Source organism: Anoplopoma fimbria, chromosome 24 (genome assembly GCF_027596085.1).
Source record: "Anoplopoma fimbria isolate UVic2021 breed Golden Eagle Sablefish chromosome 24, Afim_UVic_2022, whole genome shotgun sequence".
Classification (NCBI taxonomy): domain Eukaryota; kingdom Metazoa; phylum Chordata; class Actinopteri; order Perciformes; family Anoplopomatidae; genus Anoplopoma; species Anoplopoma fimbria.
Genome location: NC_072472.1, coordinates 19,849,780 through 19,870,280, shown reverse-complemented (window position 1 = coordinate 19,870,280; position 20,501 = coordinate 19,849,780). Strand labels below are relative to the sequence as shown.

The 20,501-nt window shown below is 39.4% G+C and overlaps 1 protein-coding gene across 1 annotated transcript in view; it reads left to right on the top strand.

Annotated features, from left to right (window-relative positions):
• The window catches only part of alcama (activated leukocyte cell adhesion molecule a), a 55,468-nt gene that overhangs the window by 23,283 nt on the left and 11,684 nt on the right, over positions 1-20,501 (top strand). The window contains exons 2-8 of the mRNA XM_054626052.1: positions 6,345-6,451; positions 8,430-8,649; positions 9,902-9,966; positions 14,798-14,885; positions 15,415-15,585; positions 18,337-18,461; positions 18,767-18,899. Coding sequence (XP_054482027.1) covers positions 6,345-6,451; positions 8,430-8,649; positions 9,902-9,966; positions 14,798-14,885; positions 15,415-15,585; positions 18,337-18,461; positions 18,767-18,899 — 909 coding nt within the window. The remainder of the gene's footprint in view (positions 1-6,344; positions 6,452-8,429; positions 8,650-9,901; positions 9,967-14,797; positions 14,886-15,414; positions 15,586-18,336; positions 18,462-18,766; positions 18,900-20,501) is intronic.

Here is a 20,501-nt window from a genome sequence, read left to right as displayed (position 1 = left end):
CAGGCACTGTTACTTATGAACTCATAGGATGTGCCAAGGTGTGTTTATGCTTCTACAGAGGCCTGTGTCTTATGAAAGTATCATGCAGTATCTTGACTCAGGGTCAGTTTACAATGGTAATAAATTGATGGTGATGTGACTTAATAGCTTGAAGCAAATATCACATCATTAGTGAAGTCCATAGTGAATCAAAAGATCAAATTTCAAGGTGGAGAATAAGAAATCTTTCAATACTTTTTTCCATATTGGTGAGTGAAGCCCTATGAGTATGGGAATATTTACTATTGTAAATTTGAGGGATGCCGATTTGCATGGGACTAATACTATCACATGTCCTCTGTGTTTGGCAAAATTTGGTAGGTAATATGCGGTGGAATTTTTACATGACAAGTTACGGACATGGCAACTTTGTTGTTTTGTTTTGGTGTCGCAGGTAGTTTAGCAGAGTGCACAAAACTATACGACCAAAAGCAGTACGCATTGGTGTAGTTTAATGTCTGAAACCATTGGCTATCGTCTGATAATGATTTAGCTTATAATTAGTTTTAGCTTGTAAACTGGCTACTTTTAAAACAATCTAGTCATACACGTTGTCTCTCAACTTCAGTCTCACATCTAAAAAAAAAAAAAAAAGGAGTCAGGGTCCAGATATCTGCTGGCTACACTGGAACCCCAGAAATACGGCCCCTAACCACCAGAGGCGTAGAAAGAGAAATGAGAAATGAGTCCATGCACTGGTTGGTTAGGTTTACACAATCTTAATAACAATAGCAGTGTTGCTAAGAGGCTTTTGAGAGTGCTGGATTGAATTAGCACGGGGCTAGAGGAGGACACTGCTATAAAAACTGCTCCTGTAAATCCATAACGGCATTTTGAGGAGGTATATGGCACTCTTTGCAAAACTTAGTATGTGTATGTGCATGATAAAGACAAAGCAGGCAGGAATGCATTGAACAGCAAACCTCTGTTTCAAGACATGCTGGTGGTGGCAGGTAGTAATTTAAACTCTGCCAGAGGAATCCACTGGGACTCACCAGGCCTCTTCTGACCTCCACACCACAAGTCATTGGCCTTGTCCTTATTCTTCAGATCCAGCTGGCAACAGGAAGCCATGCTGACTGTTTTGTTTTCTCTGCATAAACCTGAGCTGTCTTGCCAAAAGTAACCCGATGGATTTCTCTGTAGTGGTAGCGCTGTGGCAGATTAGAATAATGCAAAGGTAAACAAAGTGTATTTCAGGACTGCCTGTGCTCCCTTTGTGCAGCTGCAGACTACCCAGGCTTTATTATACTTAATATTCCCCTGTCAACGCCATGCAAAAGAAGATCAATTTGCTTTAATTTTTCATTTCGCATGTCTCAGTATGCAGTGATGGTGTTTAAAATCTTGAGCTGAGACGTGCCTAAACCAACAAGCAGCTCCCATGTTTAAAGCCTGTGCTGGAATGCAGCAAACTGTGTGTGTGTGTGTGTGTGTGGAATAGAGAAAAATGTTGTGAGACATGTAAGGGCAGATGGAAGAGTAGGGATGATTGTTAAGCCACTGAGTGACCACTAAGTGAGCCTAACCCTGCAGGCAGCTACTAGAATCAGCCTCCGCCACACCCTTCTAGTACGATTTTATTATATTATGTTAGTGTGTGCTACTATTTTATTAGTAGCACACACTAACTTGCCTTAGAGGTGCTGCAAGTTGTTATTTTCTCTGTTTGGCTAATGTGACTCTTTAGAAATATTTACTGGTAATACTATTTTGTGATAAGATAAGATAAGATAAGATAATCCTTTATTAGTCCCGCAGCGGGGAAATTTGCAGACTTACAACAGCGCAGAGTAAAGTGCACACAAGAGACATAGCAGAAGAAGACAAGCTAAAAATAAAAATAAAAAATAAGATAAAAAATAAATAAAATAAAAAATGAAAAATAAAAATAAAATAAAACAAGTATTATAAATAAGCAATAATAAAAAAAAAAAAACAGTAGGAAAAAAAATGCATAATTTCTTTGTATGTGCGTTTTGTATTTTATTAGTTATTTCCATAAAAAAAAAATTTAAACCACAAATATGTGTCAGTGATGGCATGTATAGAGTAGATGATGTTCCCTTGTCTATGAACTGAAGATGTATTTTTGAATAAAAGGCTGAGCAGACTTGTAGGCTGCTCTTTTATTGGGCCCGTTTGCTGAACGCTCTGAGGAAGTGTCGAGCTCTTCTGCTGGATATTGTAGAGGCACGTTTACATGACCTTCACATCATCACTCTCCACGATCACACACACTCATGTCCCACAAGAGGTTTAACTATATTGGTCATTTAAAAAGCTTTTGTGAACTGTGAATTAGTTTTTAGAGAAAACAATGCCAGCCAATCAAAAATGGGCCTTTTGATATATCATAGGAGGTGTTATAACAAATGATGGTTGTCAATGTGTGACCACAATACGTGAGTGTCTCCCCTTTCGCTTCATGTCAGCCTGAGACAGATGGTGCTGCTGGGAGATATTGACATAAGCATTGATGTACATATGGCCTTTTGATTGCCGTTTATGCTGGCAACAAATTATCTTTTAAGTGCCAGCAACTCGATCCATTACTGACATTGACCCCAACAGCTTGGCTGCAGGCCTCCAGAGGTGTACTTTTACACGGGGGTGAGGATCCCTGCAGATGGTGCGGGATTGTCCTCTTTAAGTGCTGACATTGAATCCATCATTTACCTCTTAGAGTTATCCAAAATCCCTGAAGTTTTAACCAGTGTCCCTCGGTGGGGAACCTCGTCATCTTTAGGGAAAAGAAAGGCAATCAAGTATGAAAACTAGGTTCTCAGGTTTGTGTTTAAGAGTCCTCATTCAGGACACATGTTACCACGAGGTGGGGAGGAGGTCTGAGGCCTCTCAAGGGGAAGTCTGTAGTTCATATCTGCCGACGGACATTGTGTGGGGGACGTTTTAACATGTCCTACCTTCGTATGCTGACGACAGACACAGAGTCAACAGACAGCAGGATCATTGCTTCCCCCCCAACCAAGCTTCCATTTTTATCCCCCCTACAGTCTGACTCCCAGTCTGCCTTTGATCACTGCCATGGCAGAAACCCCTGTGATGACTCATGCGGATAGGCATCCATACACAGACAAAAACAATCTCTGGCTCACTCACTCACTCACTCACTCACTCACTCACTCACTCACTCACTCACTCACTCACTCACTCACTCACTCATATACTTATTGTTTGGTGGGCTGATGTGTGATCAGTAAATGGCCTGTTTGGTATGCATAGTGCATGATGATACATTTTTTTACAGATTGAATGTGTCTGTCTCCAGATCTTCCCTCTGTTGTGAGATTCTGTTCATTATTTGGACTTTCTGTTGATAAAGTTTGATTACTGCTCGTGCTAATACAAGCCTTCCTTTTATATATTCCAGATATTAAACACCATTTTCTTGCTGTTGAGATTTTCCAGGAAAGGCGTAAAGTATCTGCAGCTGTCAATCCTGCAAAAACAGATTTGTTTGGCCAGCAGCAGAGGTACCAAAATTACTTCTAACATGGGGGCGATGAAAAAACATTTAGAAAAAATAATTACAAGTGATTACTACTAACAGAAACACTATGTGTGTTGATAATCCAAATATATCATGCTTTGGCTGTGACAAAAAGGAAACAGGATACGGTGCCGTCTTGCTGCCGCTGCCTTCTGGACACATCATTCCGGGACACTTTGGCTTCAAGTGTTGGCACATAGCAGTTGTACTGCTGTGAGGAACCATTTCTAATGTCCAGAGTTTACAGAGCACCACATTGTTGGGTCCAAAATATAATAGGGGATCATGGGCAATTCTGCTTAGGACCCGTCTACGTACGTTCTGGGAAATTCCCTCTCTTGTAGCTCTAGTAGATGTTGAAGTATTTTTCACATAACTTGTGTTAAACTGTCCAAAATAAGATAATGGGCAATTGCTTAGGACCGTCTTTTTGGAAATTCCCTCTAGCTCTAGTAGATTTTAACCCAAACAACGATCTATTCCTAAACCTACTAAGTAGTTTTGCTGCGGAAACCTAACTAAGTTGTTTCCTGTGAAGACAGAAGCAGACTTTTAAAGACCGTAATCCTGTAATGACCAGAAATTGATGCGTTGCTGGACTTTCGTATGAAAACACCCAAAAAAAAAACGAGGAGTAGCTTTTCAAAAGATATCACGCGAACCGTTGTAAGAGGATACGATTGTGTCTGCTGTTTCACATTGTCATTTAACACATTGGTATTTTTATTGATTATAGCCGCATGAAAGCTTTGTGATCTGAATGTACATGAATATACCTTTTAATTATTTATGTCAAAGTGTCACAGGTCATAACTGCTTTGAACAACTTTATTTGGACCATGTAAAGCTTTAGGTCATTGTGGTTCATTTCTAACTCATATATTTCACATTACACTGAAACAAACTTTCACATTCTCTCTAGAAGCTGTATGACAAACTAAACAGCTGGGAGTGTATACATGCTCAACTAAAAAAACTACAACCATGCTCTGCCTGTGTGGGGGGGCACTGGTCTCAATCATCATAGTCTTGGGTATTGTGTGTATGTGGTTGCTTTCATTTGAATGCAGCTTTCAGCATGATCTCCTTAGAGAAAGACAAACAAACAATGGAGCTTTGTGTTATTGGAAGTTCTCTGTGTTTCTTTAGATTTTCAAAGAACGCCGGCTGCTCTCTGAATAAACAGAACCATCAAAACTGACATTACTCATTATATCATATGGAAGGAAAGAATATGGTACAATTTAACAAATCTTGGATAAGGAAAGTCATACGCTCACTTTTTCACAAGGCTGGTAGATTTCAAGTAGCAGGATTGATGAATGTGTGATGTATTCACTGATGCTGGAGTAATCTATTGATAATGATAGAGAAAAAATGACTTTATGTTTTGTTATTTGGGTAATTTTCTTATTACTGTCGACAGTATCTACTTTGAATTGAAACTGATACTTGGTTGTGTTGTTATCATCAAAAATCAGGTAGTCAGAGAAGATGAGCAACAGGCATGGCTTTGGTAAAGCAGTTGCAATTTTCTCGCCTCATCACTCTGGAATGACCAGAATCTGAGGCGATTTTTGTTCTGCCTGTTTTGCTAAAATCTCAAAGAGAAAGAGTTGGAGCGTGGAGACCTTGGTGTCACTCAACTCTGCCCTGACCTCCACCCATCCATCTTCTCCCCATCCCTTTTTCTGCCTCCTCCCATGTTGCACATGACTGGGCTGTGCCGCCATAGCAACTACTCCACCTCAGCGCTCCCTCACTTCTGTGGACAGAGGAAACCATTCCTTCGCGTTGCACACTGAGCACTGAGCTTGGCCCTGCTGGGCGCCAACGAATGCATGCTTTAAATTGCGGTGATGTGACATTTGGAGTGTCAACAAAGTGTGGTGTAGCTTTATTTGCTTTGTTCACAACCCTCCATTTCTAGATATTTCTACTTGGGAGGAGCTGCCCAGTCCAACCTCACAGGAAAACAAGCCCCATATTAAATTTGACTCTTCTGTTCTTCCTGCCCCACTCTGATCAAAGCATCAGGCTTCTCCTCATCAGACAAAGTTGTGAATCCCACAAGCACTCTTATTCTCTCACCCTGTGACTGTAACATCTGTTGTAACTTTTGAGGTTTGACACCACTCGAAGTTGGGGAGAGTACGTATTGCTCACCTCATCTGCTCAGACAAGGCTGATCAGGCTCTCGACCTGCAGCACTCAGGACTACAACTCCCACTGTTGTTGTACACCTAATACTGAGTCAAGAAGTCAGGATTGTTGCTCTCCCCAAGGATACAAGGAAACAAGGATAATTTATTGTCATTATGCAACACAGAGATGCACAACCAATATCAGTTGTAGCCCATTTGTAACAACAAACACATTACAAACAAGCAAGACTAACACAGTAGTTCATTACTGTAGTGCATTTTTTTTTATTTGCCATCATAAGGAATGTAAACAGCAGCAACAAAAACAATTTTCTGGGCAGGTAATATGGCCGACAACTTCACATTAAAAATTCAACATGAGGTAAAAAATTGTCCATCCTTTCACTGTGTTTCAGCACCAAGCATCATGATTTTAACCCAGAGTCCAGCTCCTCTGGTCCCCTGGAGTCCTGTTCTCTGTCCTGCTGTCCGACCCATCAAGTGCAGCTTGATCCTTGATGAACGACCGAGCCAGGTCTCGGTGAAGATGTTGGCTAAACAGTCATACATGCGCCGCCGTTGCCATAGCAAAGGTGATAGTCGAGAATGTGTTTGATGATAGTAACAGTCTGTCACCTTTTTTGTTTCAGTTGGGGCTACAGAAGGTGTGACTGCCGTGTATGGAGCGGTCATTGTTGTACCATGCAACGGTGGAGCTCCGGCACCAGAGGATCTGATGTTCGTCAAGTGGAAATACGTAAGTAAAAATTCAATACTGTCTTTACCAACATTTTTGTGTAAACAGTGTCACAGCTCTATTTGTTTTTTTAATATTTTTTTAATATCTTGTGACGTGTTGGAGGTTTACATAGTAGAAGAGACACATAAAAATAAAATTTTTAAAGACCTTCACTGACATGGAAAAAGAGGATAAGGAGGCCCATATAATACATTTGGCTTTTCTTTGGTGTATCAGTTTCATCACAACTGAGTGACCATCAAGATTGAGAAGATAAATATCACAGAGGCAACGTTAATAAATAAGCACATCCATTGGGTTGTGATGTGCATCTATTCGTGATGTTACAGTACCAGTACAAGGAGCGCCAAAAAAGGACGAAAAAGACTGTTACAACAATAACTTATTACACATCATATAATAAGTGTTGTTGAATTTGTGACGTCACTAAACAAGTCATAATATGATTAAAAACGGGTCTCATATTAAGTCTGCTGAGAAAAGCGAGGGCGTTCCGTTCAAAGTATTCCCATAGCCATATGCAACATGTTGTATTCGGGACAAATTATGTTGTAACACTGTTTATGTTGAAATTCCTCATTTTAAACTTTCTTAAATTATATTATATGTATTCCTACAAAGTTTTGTACCACTTGAAATTATTTTACAAAACAGTTTTAAAGGTAAAGTTAAAAAAGAAAACTTGGTTTATATAATAACACATTGATGATTTTCCTTATATGTGAACCATCTTAAAAAATCAGCATCGTGGAAAAAACACCAAATGGTGCTGTAAAATAATGTAGGTGCAACCTGGCTTGTACAGGGAAGTGAGCATTTTGAGTCCTGCCCTCCTCTAAAAACTTAAACTGGTACGTTTGGTGTTTTTTGGCAAATTTTAAAATTCAGAGATTATTTATGTCATCACCTTAACATCGGACACAACAGCTTTAATAAGATGGTGAATATTTATCAACCAAGGTTCTAGCTAAATGTACTTGTCTTGCTTGTAGTTTCTCGGGTTGAAGCCTTTAAAATGGAGGGTCTGCTGCATCTCTTTGTCATATCATAGAAAACCGAATATCTTTGGGTTCTGGACTTATGGTCAGAGTAAACAAGACATTTAAAGATGTCATGTGACTCTGTGCTTTAGTGATTGGCATGTTTTGACATAGACCAAATTAGTAATTGTTCGATGAAAAGAAATCTGCAGATTAATTGATTATAAAAAAGAATCATTTGATGCAGCCCTAAAGGTTGCCTCTTTGATTATTCACTACTGTTCAAATCCAGTTATTGGATATTCTAAAAGTTATTTTGAATTTAAAGGACATTCAAGTAGTTTCTGTTTTTTTTTTTTTAAACGTAGAATTTAATTTCAGAATCAGCATTGGAGTGAAAATGAAGAGGTGGGTCTTTGATTCTTCATTTGCTTCAAGTGTCATCTTTAATAGGCCTGTAGTGTGCAGTTATCCAGCCCAATCTAAATGTATGTAACTGTGTTGCACTGCTACAATAGCCAGAACACTGTGCAAACATGATCTTACAGTGTGACGGAGAGCAGATTGTGAGAAAGTGCCAGACATGCTCATGTAACTTTAGAGAGAAACTACAACAGATGACATGAGCTGGTTTAATGGTTTGTGTCCCTAATAAAACATGTTTCCATGTCATATCGAAGATGTTGGGTTAACAAGGATCAACCTAATCTGCAGTGTAATTAAACAGTAACAATGATATAAATAATGATCGGTGGTGATGAATCTGCTGATTATTGAAGAGACAATGTGACTTGGCAGTATCCTCAAATTAACATTTAAGTTAAAGCTGTCAGTTATATCACAGTTAGATGTTCTTTGGAGGTTTGTTGAATGACTCTAGTTTCATTTTGTACATCTTTGTTGAGTAATGCATCCTAAATTGTAACTGAGGAATGAGGAACTGTGATGTTTAGATTTACAAAATGACCAAACCTGTTGGTCCTCTGTCTCTTCAGGAGAAAGATGACGGCACTCCTGGCGATCTGTTGATCAAACAGGCCCGCAGCGACCAAGCCACAGTTCAGGCCACGGATGATTACGCCGAGCGGGTCAGCATTGATGACAAGTTCAGCCTGCTCATCACCAATGCCTCGCTCAAAGACCAAAAGATCTTCACTTGCATGATGGTGTCGGTCTCCAACCTCATGGAGTACCCCATCCCTGTCGTCGTTTACAGTAAGCTCAATATTGGCACTAAACACTAAAACAATGTCTATCCTACAACTAAGCATGTGTGTGAGTTTTTCTGAAGGTCTTTTTTTCAAAATGCACCTTGTTACGTAAATGCTCCGGCAATTTTACACGTTCGTCCTATCTGAAGGTTCCGTTTCATTAGAGAGATTTTACTTCAAAGTCACAATGGCAGTCTGATGAGGGCCAACCTGTGACATTTCTGTTACACTCCAACACTGCATGAATCTGAATGGAATGCTGTCAGATGAATGTAATGATTGCAGCAGTATCACTTATTCATAATCTCCTGAGCTCAAAACTGAAACACTGCAAATGAGCCAATTTAACGCTGTTAAGGAGATTTCACTCATGTCAAAATGTCCCAAAAGAGGTAAAAAAAAAAAATATATATATAAAAGAAGCACTCAAACTGTCACAATATTCATCATACAAAACCTGCAAATATATAACATTGATAGATCACATTTTGAAGCATTGTATTGTAGAAATGCATTTGCAGTACACTTCTATGTTCTAGAATGGGAATGCAGGGCTACAAATACTTTAATATTTATTCAATGCATTCATCAGAATGATCTTGTGTAAATATTTAGTCCTTTTCAAATAAATAGATTCAAGCAGACTGATCATATTTTACATTTTGTGAATAATGTCACCAAAAATTGTTTGGTTTAATTACAAAGATGTAAATAGAGAAAAAAATCAATAGCACTGACTCAAATAACCAAAAACAATTACATTGTCAAACGTATTTAAAGATGCATGCAGACATATTGAAGCAGTTTCCTAACAAGCAGCTTGGTTTAAATTGCATCAAAACTCAATGTTGTCTACTGTGGGTTTGTCTCTTGTTTTTACCCCCTGTGCATTAGAAGATACAGTTTTAGAATTTCAAAGACTGCCCATTACCTGCTCATGGGCTTTGCCATCTCAAGCGCGAAAGAGGCTCAATAGGTCTTAGAGAGAGAATAAGGTGTAAGTTAATGGAGGACAAGCTGAAATGTTGTCCTACAGCTTGAATATTAATAACACAATACATTTCCAGCTAGTTGAACCAGGGTTTCTAGTAGCCAGGTGCTGAATGTTGACGGTTACATATTTGTGCTCACTGTGCCCCTCAGTACTGTACATTTTAGAAGTTAGACAGTATGAAGAAGGACATCCATGAGAATCCTCCCGAGCCACTCTTTGTGATTCCCAAACATGAATTTTCTGAAAACGTTTGTGTTTGCAGAGAAACCGTCTTCAGTTCAGATTATGGACAAGTCTGGAGTACTGCAGAAGAACAAGACGACCACGGTAAGATTCACTACAGCCTTTACATTTTAATGTTCTGTGCTGTGGAGTTGCAAGGCCGTCCTGCCCAACCACATGAATTCTGCACACGTGAATGCGTGTGAAGGCTGTGGTTTTTTTTCCCCTGTAGTGTCATGTGCTGAATGTAAAAATTGAGTGCACACTGCTCAGAAAGTGTTGTGAAAACATGTTAAGAGTATTGAATGAGTTGCCATGAGGGCGGCAGGGACACGAAAGATGCTGACATGTTGGAGAATACACAGTCCAAGCAGCCTGAGGCGTTCGAGGAAGTCTGGTAGAGTAGTTGATATGAGATTTATGATTCAGCTGCGGTCAGAGTAATGTTGACTGAACTCTTTATAAAAATGACTCTTCTTGTTTGCTATTCAAATTATTTTGTTGGACACCACTGAAATGCACAACCGCTACACATGTCAGACTGTGACAAGCATGTGCACAAATGTGTGCTTTAAGAACAACGCATACATTTAAAAATCTGCACTAACTTTCATCCATAGTCAAACACCCACTCCTTATTTTGCTGTTTATTTTCAAATCTGGACACACACACACACACTGGATAAGTATCTTTTGAAAAAAAGGGGACAACTTATGAAAGGAACACATTCACAGTGGTCATCTGCCTTCTCTCTCTAGCAAGCAGCGCACATTTACTCCACCACATATACACATTCATTATGGATCAACGGAGTGCTGCTGCCTCCATCTGTATTCCCTCCTAAGAAATCTGGTTCTGTTGAACAGCTTTGAGCATTTTGTGGTGAGGGGAAGAGAGACAAGGAGAGATTTAGAGGAAGAAAAAAAGTGGGTGTGGAAGAGAGGGATTTCAGTTTTGATAACTTGCAGGAGGGATGATGAAGGGCACGGCTGCTTCATACTCAAGTGGAATTCCAATTTAGTGGGAAGTGTCATGTTGAGTGGTGGAGAATGCAGCAAGTCTGAACTGTCTCAGCCGTGGATTAGGCAAGGTTACATTTTCATTTGATCACAAAAGTCAGACCGTGTATATTTTTTATACAGACGTAAAGTAAGCCATGCTGCTGATTTCAGTTGTCAATATCAGACGCTTCATGGGAGATACTGTACAAAATTCTGTTCTTAAAAATCAGGCGGGCGGTTTCTGCAGTGTCTCAAGGACATAGGGAAAGTTTACTATGCATTTACAGCTCATTTTCAGGTAAAAAAACAAAACCAGTATGTTTCTTAATACCTGGACTACAATTTATGTGTTCAAAAGAACAATTTAAAGACATGACATGTTATATATTTTTAAACCCTTTTAGAACACTTATATCTTGGCCATTTAGTTTTTATAATAAGGACATAAACTTTTATTACATGGTTTATCACTTACTTTTTAGAGATTTTATGCAGATATAAAGATATTTTTTTTAAAATATATTTATTGATGTACAGTATATGTCATCAATTATAATTTCTCCTAAGAGGACATTTTATATTATTACAACTGTTTTACTATGTTTTCATAGATTATCTTTCACAAATGTTGCTTATATGAGGGTTAGTTATTGACAAATTCATTAAGCCTTACATCTTCTTCCCCCTACATTATACTGTGTTATAAACCATTTATTACTGGCTCAAATACACTGACATTATACTGTGTTATAAACCATTTATTACTGGCTCAAATACTGATTGTAAATACTAAACTGGGGGATTTAAAAACAAATTGGTCTAAGATGCTATATACAAGAGTGGACGCATTTTTTATTGCCTCTCATCCGGTCTCAACCGGCAGCTTGCAGCTAACCTAACAGTGCTAACTACTTGTGTGTGTGCGTGTGTATCTCTCTTATGTGATATGTGGTTTGCCATAAGACACCAGACAGCTTCTCTATCGTAGTGCTTGTGCCAAGCTAATGGAGTGAAAGTGACACAGCGGCTATGAGCGTACGTCTGGGAATTTTGTGTTATTTTACACTCTTCTATTCACGTACTCACTGAGACACAAGCTAGGTTGAAAATGACAGTGTGACACCTGCAAGGGTTATTACAGTGTTGTAATGACTTACAAAGGGTCATGTTTTCCAACAGTTACTGTGTTCTGATTTACTCCTTCACAGTTACCCTTAGTACATATTAAGCGCCACTATGGGTTAGTATAAGGAGTGGTGTGTGCATTCTACACTTACATTCACTACACACAGTCAGACTGTTTTGAAAACGTTTAAAGAGCGTGGGGGTGAAGAAGGAGTAGATGGAGCATTTATTTTTCCTTTGAATGTGATGGATATTGCATTAGGACAAAGTCAGCGTTATGGTCAGGTTGATCTGAGTGGGAGAGAGGAGCTACACATTGAACTTGGATGGGAGCCTGTGCTCGCCTGATGGTAAGTCATTTAAACAGAGCTCTCCTCCAGAAGCTACAGTATGTTAAAAGCTCTTTAGTCTGTATTACTGTACACTATCTGATGATGGATGGTTGTCAGGGGAATTTTTGTTGTCTGACTCAGACTGCACATTCATCTATTTTCCTCCCGTGGTCATGTTGAATAGTATTGCACTCTCCAGCCTGGCCTGTTAGATCAGACTATACAGTACACTGGCTGAAGTCAGTGCATTTTGTTGAAATAAAGAATGCGCAGCACAACTGACACTGTGGAATTTAAGCCTTTGTAATTTGTCGACGGAGGGAAGCTGAAGAGGTGCTCCTGCACTTCTCCAGCCGACAATAAAAGCCACAGTGCATGCACATATATTCACACACACACACACACACACACACACACTTCTCTCTTAAATCTGCAATACGCTCCTGACTTGTTCTACTTCACATTAAATAGTTATCATAATGTACCTGTAGGGATGTCTACGGAACATAAAGCTCCACCGTGCACTGCATTCCAGACACTGAGTTACAATAGCTCTGCACCTACTGGCATTTTCAACTGATCAGTGCTGCCGGCCAGCTGAAAAGACCCAAGCTGAAAAAAGCAATACCATTCTGATGTTCAGAATGGAGATATATAACCTCTTTACAAAACATATGCTGATTCACCTTATTACTTGTTGTTATTGTGCAAATGGAAATGCTGATGATGTTCATTTGGTTGGCTCAAAGCTAGGCATGGGACCATATAAATATTTCATGTCATTATTATCTTGGCCAAATTAATTTGGATTCAAGATATTAGCCCCATGAACATCAAAATATGGCTAAAACTCTTAAAATGACACTAAACATACATTTTGGGGTTTATTTAGTTGTTATTGGTAGTTACTTGCTGTAACTCCGGGTCTATGAGTTTGTAAGTTGCTCTGTAACTGGCTTCGCTATAAAGCATTTGAGAATTTATTGATGCGAGTGTTTTGAACAGGCATAGATACATACCACCTACTTTGTCATTCTCTGTTAGAATGAATGGATTAATTTTAATCATTTCAACATAAATCACTTCAACATAGATTTATGTAAACTATTTTTTATTGCATCACAGAGGACTCCTTTTTTGAACGTCCTGCTTAGTGAAAAACAGAAATTCATCACTCATAATTTCCCTCTGCATAAATACAGGATAAATAAATATAAAAAATACCAGCAGTGTGACTTTCTTAAAGATTAAACGTTTTTTATTGTGATAAAATCCCATATCATCCCATCACTAGTCAAAGCTCAACCAGAAATCAGCTGGCTGTAAAGCTGTAGCACTGCCAGTCAGCATGTTGATCTGTAGTCCAGTACCAGTTGAGTGAAGCTTTAATGTTGCTGAGGGGCAACTTGGCTCAGGTGACGTATCATACCTGGTGATAAACATGTTTACTACGGTACACATCCATTACAGCACGTGAAAACATTATTTCCAAGTGTTGAACATGGCAATTCTACATCTGTGTGTCGTGAACGTTACTGACAGCAGTCCTGATAATGTGGAGCTGCTGTACTTACAGTAGAAGACTGGTTATACTGGCTAACAATGAATTTGAGTACAAGATAAATGAAATGCTACCTTATCTCTAGAAATGTAATTGTTCTCAATACATTTCAAGAAATTGCCACAAGCTGATTGAAAAGATGGACAGAAATAGATTTTTCTTATTGATCCCTCACTTCTTCTGTTTCTCTATGATCTCTGTTTAACACGTTGGTACCACAAGTGTGATGTGGAACTAATAATGGACTTTCAGTGAAGTAGAACACACTTTATCTCCAGCAGTTAAACTTTTTAGTATTGCATATGCAATATGCACATTCATAGATTCTGGATATTTCAATGAGAGAGAAGGACTAGATGTAATTTAACCTTTTATGAACCATATTATATTCTGTATAATGTCCTGATAGAAGACTCAGAGACACGTGTAGTGACTCACGTGCAGGCGGTAGTACTGGATAGGGAGAAAGAATGTTCTTATGACTCACTCATCGTCGGGTTCACACACAGCGTATCTCTGCTACCGTGGGTGACCTTCATTCCTGAAGATGCAGAATTGAGATAGTGGGACAGCGTGCTTGTGAACACAAAAACAAATTAATTCCTAAATGAGAAGGTTTTTTGTCTTTTATGGCTTACGTCCAACTTACTCCTGCTAATGTTGGAAAGCAGGCGCTACATTATACAACTCTAGGGCTTCACTGAAATGGGTTTTAGAGTGAAGCTGCTAATGGCAGGTATTTTGAGCTGATTTCCTTTTTTATTTTAAACATATCTATGCTTCTGTACTGATAAAAAGCAGTTTAAATAAAATAAATGAGACTTTCAAGTCTTCCTGCATTCTTGATTCATTTTCAGTTCAAAGCAGAAATGAAATGAAATGAAGTGTGCAGACTTTGTTTTATCATTTTGTTCAGGTGGGAACATGTGTTGTGACCGATGCAAACCCTGCAGCTACAATCACATGGACAAAGAATGGAAAGCTCCTGGTAGCGGATGGGAAAGGTAACAATGACACACACACACACACAGAAACTACCCAAGATTCACACTAGATGCTGTCACACAGAGATCCCCCTGGGTGTTTTTGTACAGCGGCAGAAGAGTGAAAACAAAATCATAGTGTATAGTATTTACCCAAGACAATAGAATTTGTATTTTAATGTTGACTTGTCACTGAATTATGCAATAATATGATACAGCATCTTGTATCACTGTTTTCATTTGTACTGGACCAACTCTTGGAGCAGACATTAACAGATGGAATAAACATTATGTAAAAGTTTGGCTCGTGAGTTTGCCTGAAAGTAAAGATCATAGAAGTGTTCCTAAAAGGCAACTTGGTCTTCAAGACTTTTCTGTGCATGCTAACTTTCCATCACCTGGAATGGTTTAATACAACAATTCTGGTTTTGCTGCTCAACCAGAGAAGGCTGTTTTGCAACATTGTTGTCTGAATGCTACGCTTACAACACTAGCTATGCTGTGTTCCTGTGTGTGTTTGTCATCTGACCGGCCCTCCCTTTCTCTTCAGCCGTTGTGATCAACCCGAGCATGAAGCTGGATCCAGCCACAGGCCTGTCAACCACCTCCTCCACCCTCCAGTATGCATCTTCGAAGGAGGACGCTGTGGCAGTCTTTGCCTGTGTGTCCACACATAAACTGGGCAGTCAGAACACAGAGCTGGAGCCCTTTCCCATTCACTGTAAGTGGCAAACAGCGACGCACCCAGGCTCCATAGCTGTATTACACCTTCTGCCTGTTCTACCGGCCGAAACACAAAAAGTTGTCGAGAGGATTGAGTGTTCTATCTGTTGTAGAGTGATACTTGTTTTATGATCTGACACTATTGAATATTGATTGGTTTTACAGCACTTTTAGCTGTATTTGTCCTTTTGTAATTAAGGTCTGCACCAAGGTTATATGCAATTGAAATGGAAGAGAAGCAGCACCGCTGCACAGGAGGGAATGAAGATTTATACCAACAGCCACTGCAGACACACACACACACACACACACACACACTCACACACACATTTGTGTGCACACAGAAATGCCAATCAAAAAATGTATTTCTGGAAGTCAGCCTGTTATATTTTTTTAAATGTTAACTGCAACAATATAGTCAAAGAAGTTTAAAGGTTAAACCCAAAAAATTCCCACATTGATTTTTTGATGTTGTTGACAACACCATAAAATATTAGTAATATTTCCTCACATAAGCCTACAGCCTTTCTTGTTCAGGATGAGGACAAGCTAACAGTTCCAACTGTTTCTTCAACCAATATTCCAATTTCAGTAAAAGATAAACACTTCCTTTCCTCCTTAATGTTTTTTTTTTTTAAAGAAGTGGCTACAACCATCCTATTAAAAGTTGATAGAAATATAATTTATTTAGAATTTGCATATTTTCACAAAGAAAATTGCAGTCTATCAAGTTGTGTCCATGAATGTTAGCATGCTCTTGAGGAAGACAATGACAATTGTAGCACACTCACTGTCAGCAGTCAAACAGCAACAGCTGAATGTCTGAAATGGACAAAAGTAAAATGCTTCAGATAGACTTCCCTGTAAATTATTCACACACCAAACACACTGCGATTCAAGACAAGAAAAATGCTCAAGCTTCTTTCAGATTAATGCACTTAAAGGCTGAGTTGAATTTGTTCAATTGAATGAACAGAATAAAATCCTCTCAGTTCTGGGCTGATTGGCTGACAATAGCAGCTACCTTAATTCAGATGTGGTACCTGCTGTGAGTGGCAACATTCCGATTAAACCCTGCAAACTGCTCTGATTAGCCAAATCAATTTTATAGAGAAGGAAGTCGGTCAGGAACGTAGCTAGTCCAGTTGTGAGATGTTTAATGAAGTTTCAGTATGAATCTGCCTTAGAACAGTAGGACAATTTGAATTACTTTTTTGTTCTGCCTCAGCGCCGGCGACAGCTGGGGCTGGAGGCATAATCATTTTAAATTATGATTCTGGGTCGTTTGTCTGCCGTACCACTCTCATAAACACAATATTTCAGGAACACCTGAAGGGAATTTCTTCAAATTTGTCACAAACATCCACCTGGAGTCAAAGATTGTCTGGTTTTAGTGCTCAAAGGTCTAAGACACTGTGACCTAGCTATTAGTAAAGGATTCATATAGTAATTATGACAATTTCACGTAAATGCCTAAAAGTTAAAATGATAAAGTAATGATGATTTTGGACAGCCTCGGAATGTAAATTGAAACTTGACTGGTTGGCAGGAGCATACAACCGATCCCCAGCGTTAATTCTTGTTTGATCATATATATTGTAAAGAGAACTTTAAGCTCTGAAATAGGGGATTCTTCCAAGACACCTTCAGTGTAGCCACAGAGACGTCATGAGTAAAACACAAAACAAATCTAATGCAGAATCAACTGGCTGTTGTATTCACAAAGAATAAACCTGGAGCCCTCCATGCTTGATCATAGCTAATGACTATAAATAATACATTTATATTGACGTAGGACGCTGCAAGACATCAAGCTACAATAGACTGCATATAATATAACATGTATTAATTTACTGTTTGGTGTCAGACAGCTTTATGACGAGCCGGATTTGATATTAATGCATTAAAAAAGAATTCAGTACTGTATAGAAAAGGAACATGAGAAGAAAAATGCCATGTGCTTCGTTTGGTGTGTGGATGACTTTTCTTTTCACCACATGTGGAACGGTCTCGGCCAGTGCTACCTCGAAATAGTTGTAGGTTGAGAACATGGAGGTGTGTAGGGTTGAACAACGGCTCTGGAAGCTGCACATAATGGCGACGCAGTGAACCATGTGCTGGCTGAGCTTTCGCTGCGGTTGGCAAAAGGATTTTCATAATTTGAGGATTTGGGGGAATTCAAGGCAGTTAACCTTCTATGCTCATACGCACATCCCTGACCTTTTGAAGAGCAGGTGGAGTGGGAAGCTCGGCTCACTAAATTAAAGGAGGGATCTTGGAAGCCTTGGCAGTAGCAAGTTCATGGGGGAATTTCCATTTGTAAGCTACTAAGGCGACTGTAGTTTAGTCCTGATTAAACAGGGTGGTCTCATGGACTGTATATAAGAAGTGGACGTAGTATGTAGTGGACATAGTCACTGTGATGTCACCCATTGGTTGGAGGACATTTTCTCATACACTTCTATGCAACCAGAGAGGTCTCCCCCTGCTGGCTATTAGAAATAATGCAATTATAAGGCACCGGCCTGCATTGGCCTCACTGTTCAGAAGCATGAGTGGTCTCCACACTTGGCTGATCAGAAGACTGAGAGAAATGTGATGGAAGATTATTGGATTGTTTAGTGTATCTGAGCTGCTTGAAGGTTGAACTAATCCAGTGTGAAAGTGATTTATTTATTGTCTGTGAAGCTTTGACACACGTGCTTTTCTTCCTTTCCATTTCCCCTCAACTGTCCTCGGAACCCCTCAGATCCCTCAGAAAAGGTGAGCCTCCAAATTATGTCCAAGGGACCCATTGTAGAAGGAGATAACGTGACGCTGAAGTGCCACGCTGATGGTAACCCCCCACCCAGCTCCTTCAACTTCCACATCAAGGTCAGTCAGAGACACTCATTACCACTTACCACAAATTTGAATTTCCTCTTTTGAAGTTGTCTTGAACGTGGAAAGGATACTATTCAGATAGTAAGCTAGAATTTAGATATGATGGTTCAATATCGATCTGACTTTATAAAAGTATTTCATTTTCATTTATTAAGTGAATCTCTACAAGAAATAACTCCTGTCTTTATCCTGTCTTCTGTCTTCCTTTCTTTCTCATTTCTAGATATTATATCACAATGACAGAAGCTAACAGTGTCTCTCTCTTCTCCCTCCTTCTGCTCTTCTCTCTGCACCAGGGCCAGAAATTGCTGGTGGAAAATTCGGACACCTACACTTTGGCCGCCATCAGTAGAGAAGCTGGGGGTGAATACAAATGCTCCCTGGCTAACAACGAGAAAATGGAGGCCTCCCAAAACATCGTCGTTAGTTGTGAGTACTTGTGACATATGCAGAGCCTTAGCACATTGTACCACAACAAGGGCAAGACAAAAAACACCAACAGTCGTCCTCGCTTTGCCCTTTACTGGAGCCACGGCTGCTCCTCCAAAACTCCCCCATACTCTTAAACTTTTATTACAATCGTCAAGTTCAAACAGGAATTTTGTTTAAACAACTAACTCTATCCACTGAGCCATAGCCGCCGCACCCTGATTTAAATTTATTTCCTTCTAAATAACAAGGCACTTTCGTTCACTGTAAATAAAGTCATGGGAGCAGGGTAATGGTAATCAAATTTAAACTTTGAGAGCCCAGCCTGGAAGGAGGAGAACTAATAAGAAATTTGCGAGGGCACGTTTCCTCAAGACACACACACACACAGTCCCAGAAATGACCCCTAGGGGGTCCGCGGAGGTACTGCAGGGGGTCGTGAATTTTTTGGTTGATAAGACAATTTTTCATATTTTTCCCCCACAATTTTTTCCCCACAAATTGAAATGTTTTTAAATACACATTAACAACATAAAGTGGATTTTCCTCACTCACCTACCTGAAAAACAAATACAGGTCAAGATTGCAGCCTCCATCCATCCAAGGATAGATAAGTTGTGTGGGTCAGACATCTCACTAATGTGGGACTAGGCCTATGTGTGCCATCCACATGGCTTGAGGATTCACTGTCCCCCTACATGTATGTTTAAAAAAACAAAACATGAATCTGTCCATTATTTTAATAGTTCAGTATGCAAGATAACAGGTATGTTTATGCATGGCAGTGGCACTAATAGGCCATCACTCATTTTCGTTTCCACATTTATGTTTAAAATAAAAACATCAATTTGAATAGCTTGTATGAACGATTATCATGCAATTGACAGACAATGTTGATATTGGCATTGGTATTAGTTGACAAGGTATGTTTATAAATGGCAGTGGCACGGCCACCTTACTCACTGTACCTTGCACATGTTTAAACTAAAAACATGAATATATGAACCTGTGTATTATTTGAATAGCACTGAATGCACAATAACAAGGTATGTTTATACATGGCACTAGGCCAGTTTAATATAAAACACAATTGTATACAATATATATAGTAGGGGGTCCCTGCTCCATCTCTCTATCAGTTTGGGGGTCCTTGGCCTGAAAAACGTTGAAGACCCCTGTTATAAAGAATAAGTCCCTTCTCTAGGTCCCATATTGCAGCTTCAGTGCATTTTACACATCTCAAACAGGCCCTATTATGCTATTTTCAGAGTAAATATTTTTATCTCAAGTTACAGTTACAACACGTTTACATGCGTTAATGCTCATAATCCTCCTGTTGTTCTCATCCTGGCTGTCCTGCAGCACCTCTTCTCACCCTCTCTCAAATGCTCCGTTGTAGCGCTTGCTCCTCCCTCCAGAAAACAAAGTCTGCCCTGATTGGTCAGCTAGCCCGCTCTGTTGTGATTGGTCAAAGTTTCACATTTCAAAAAACTCTTCCTCCGGAGCTCCAGCTCCATCTCTCTCTTTGTTGTTTGAGGGCCAAACTAGCCGGAAGGAGTTTTACGTCACTTCTGTAACATTATGACCTCATAAAGTTACGGA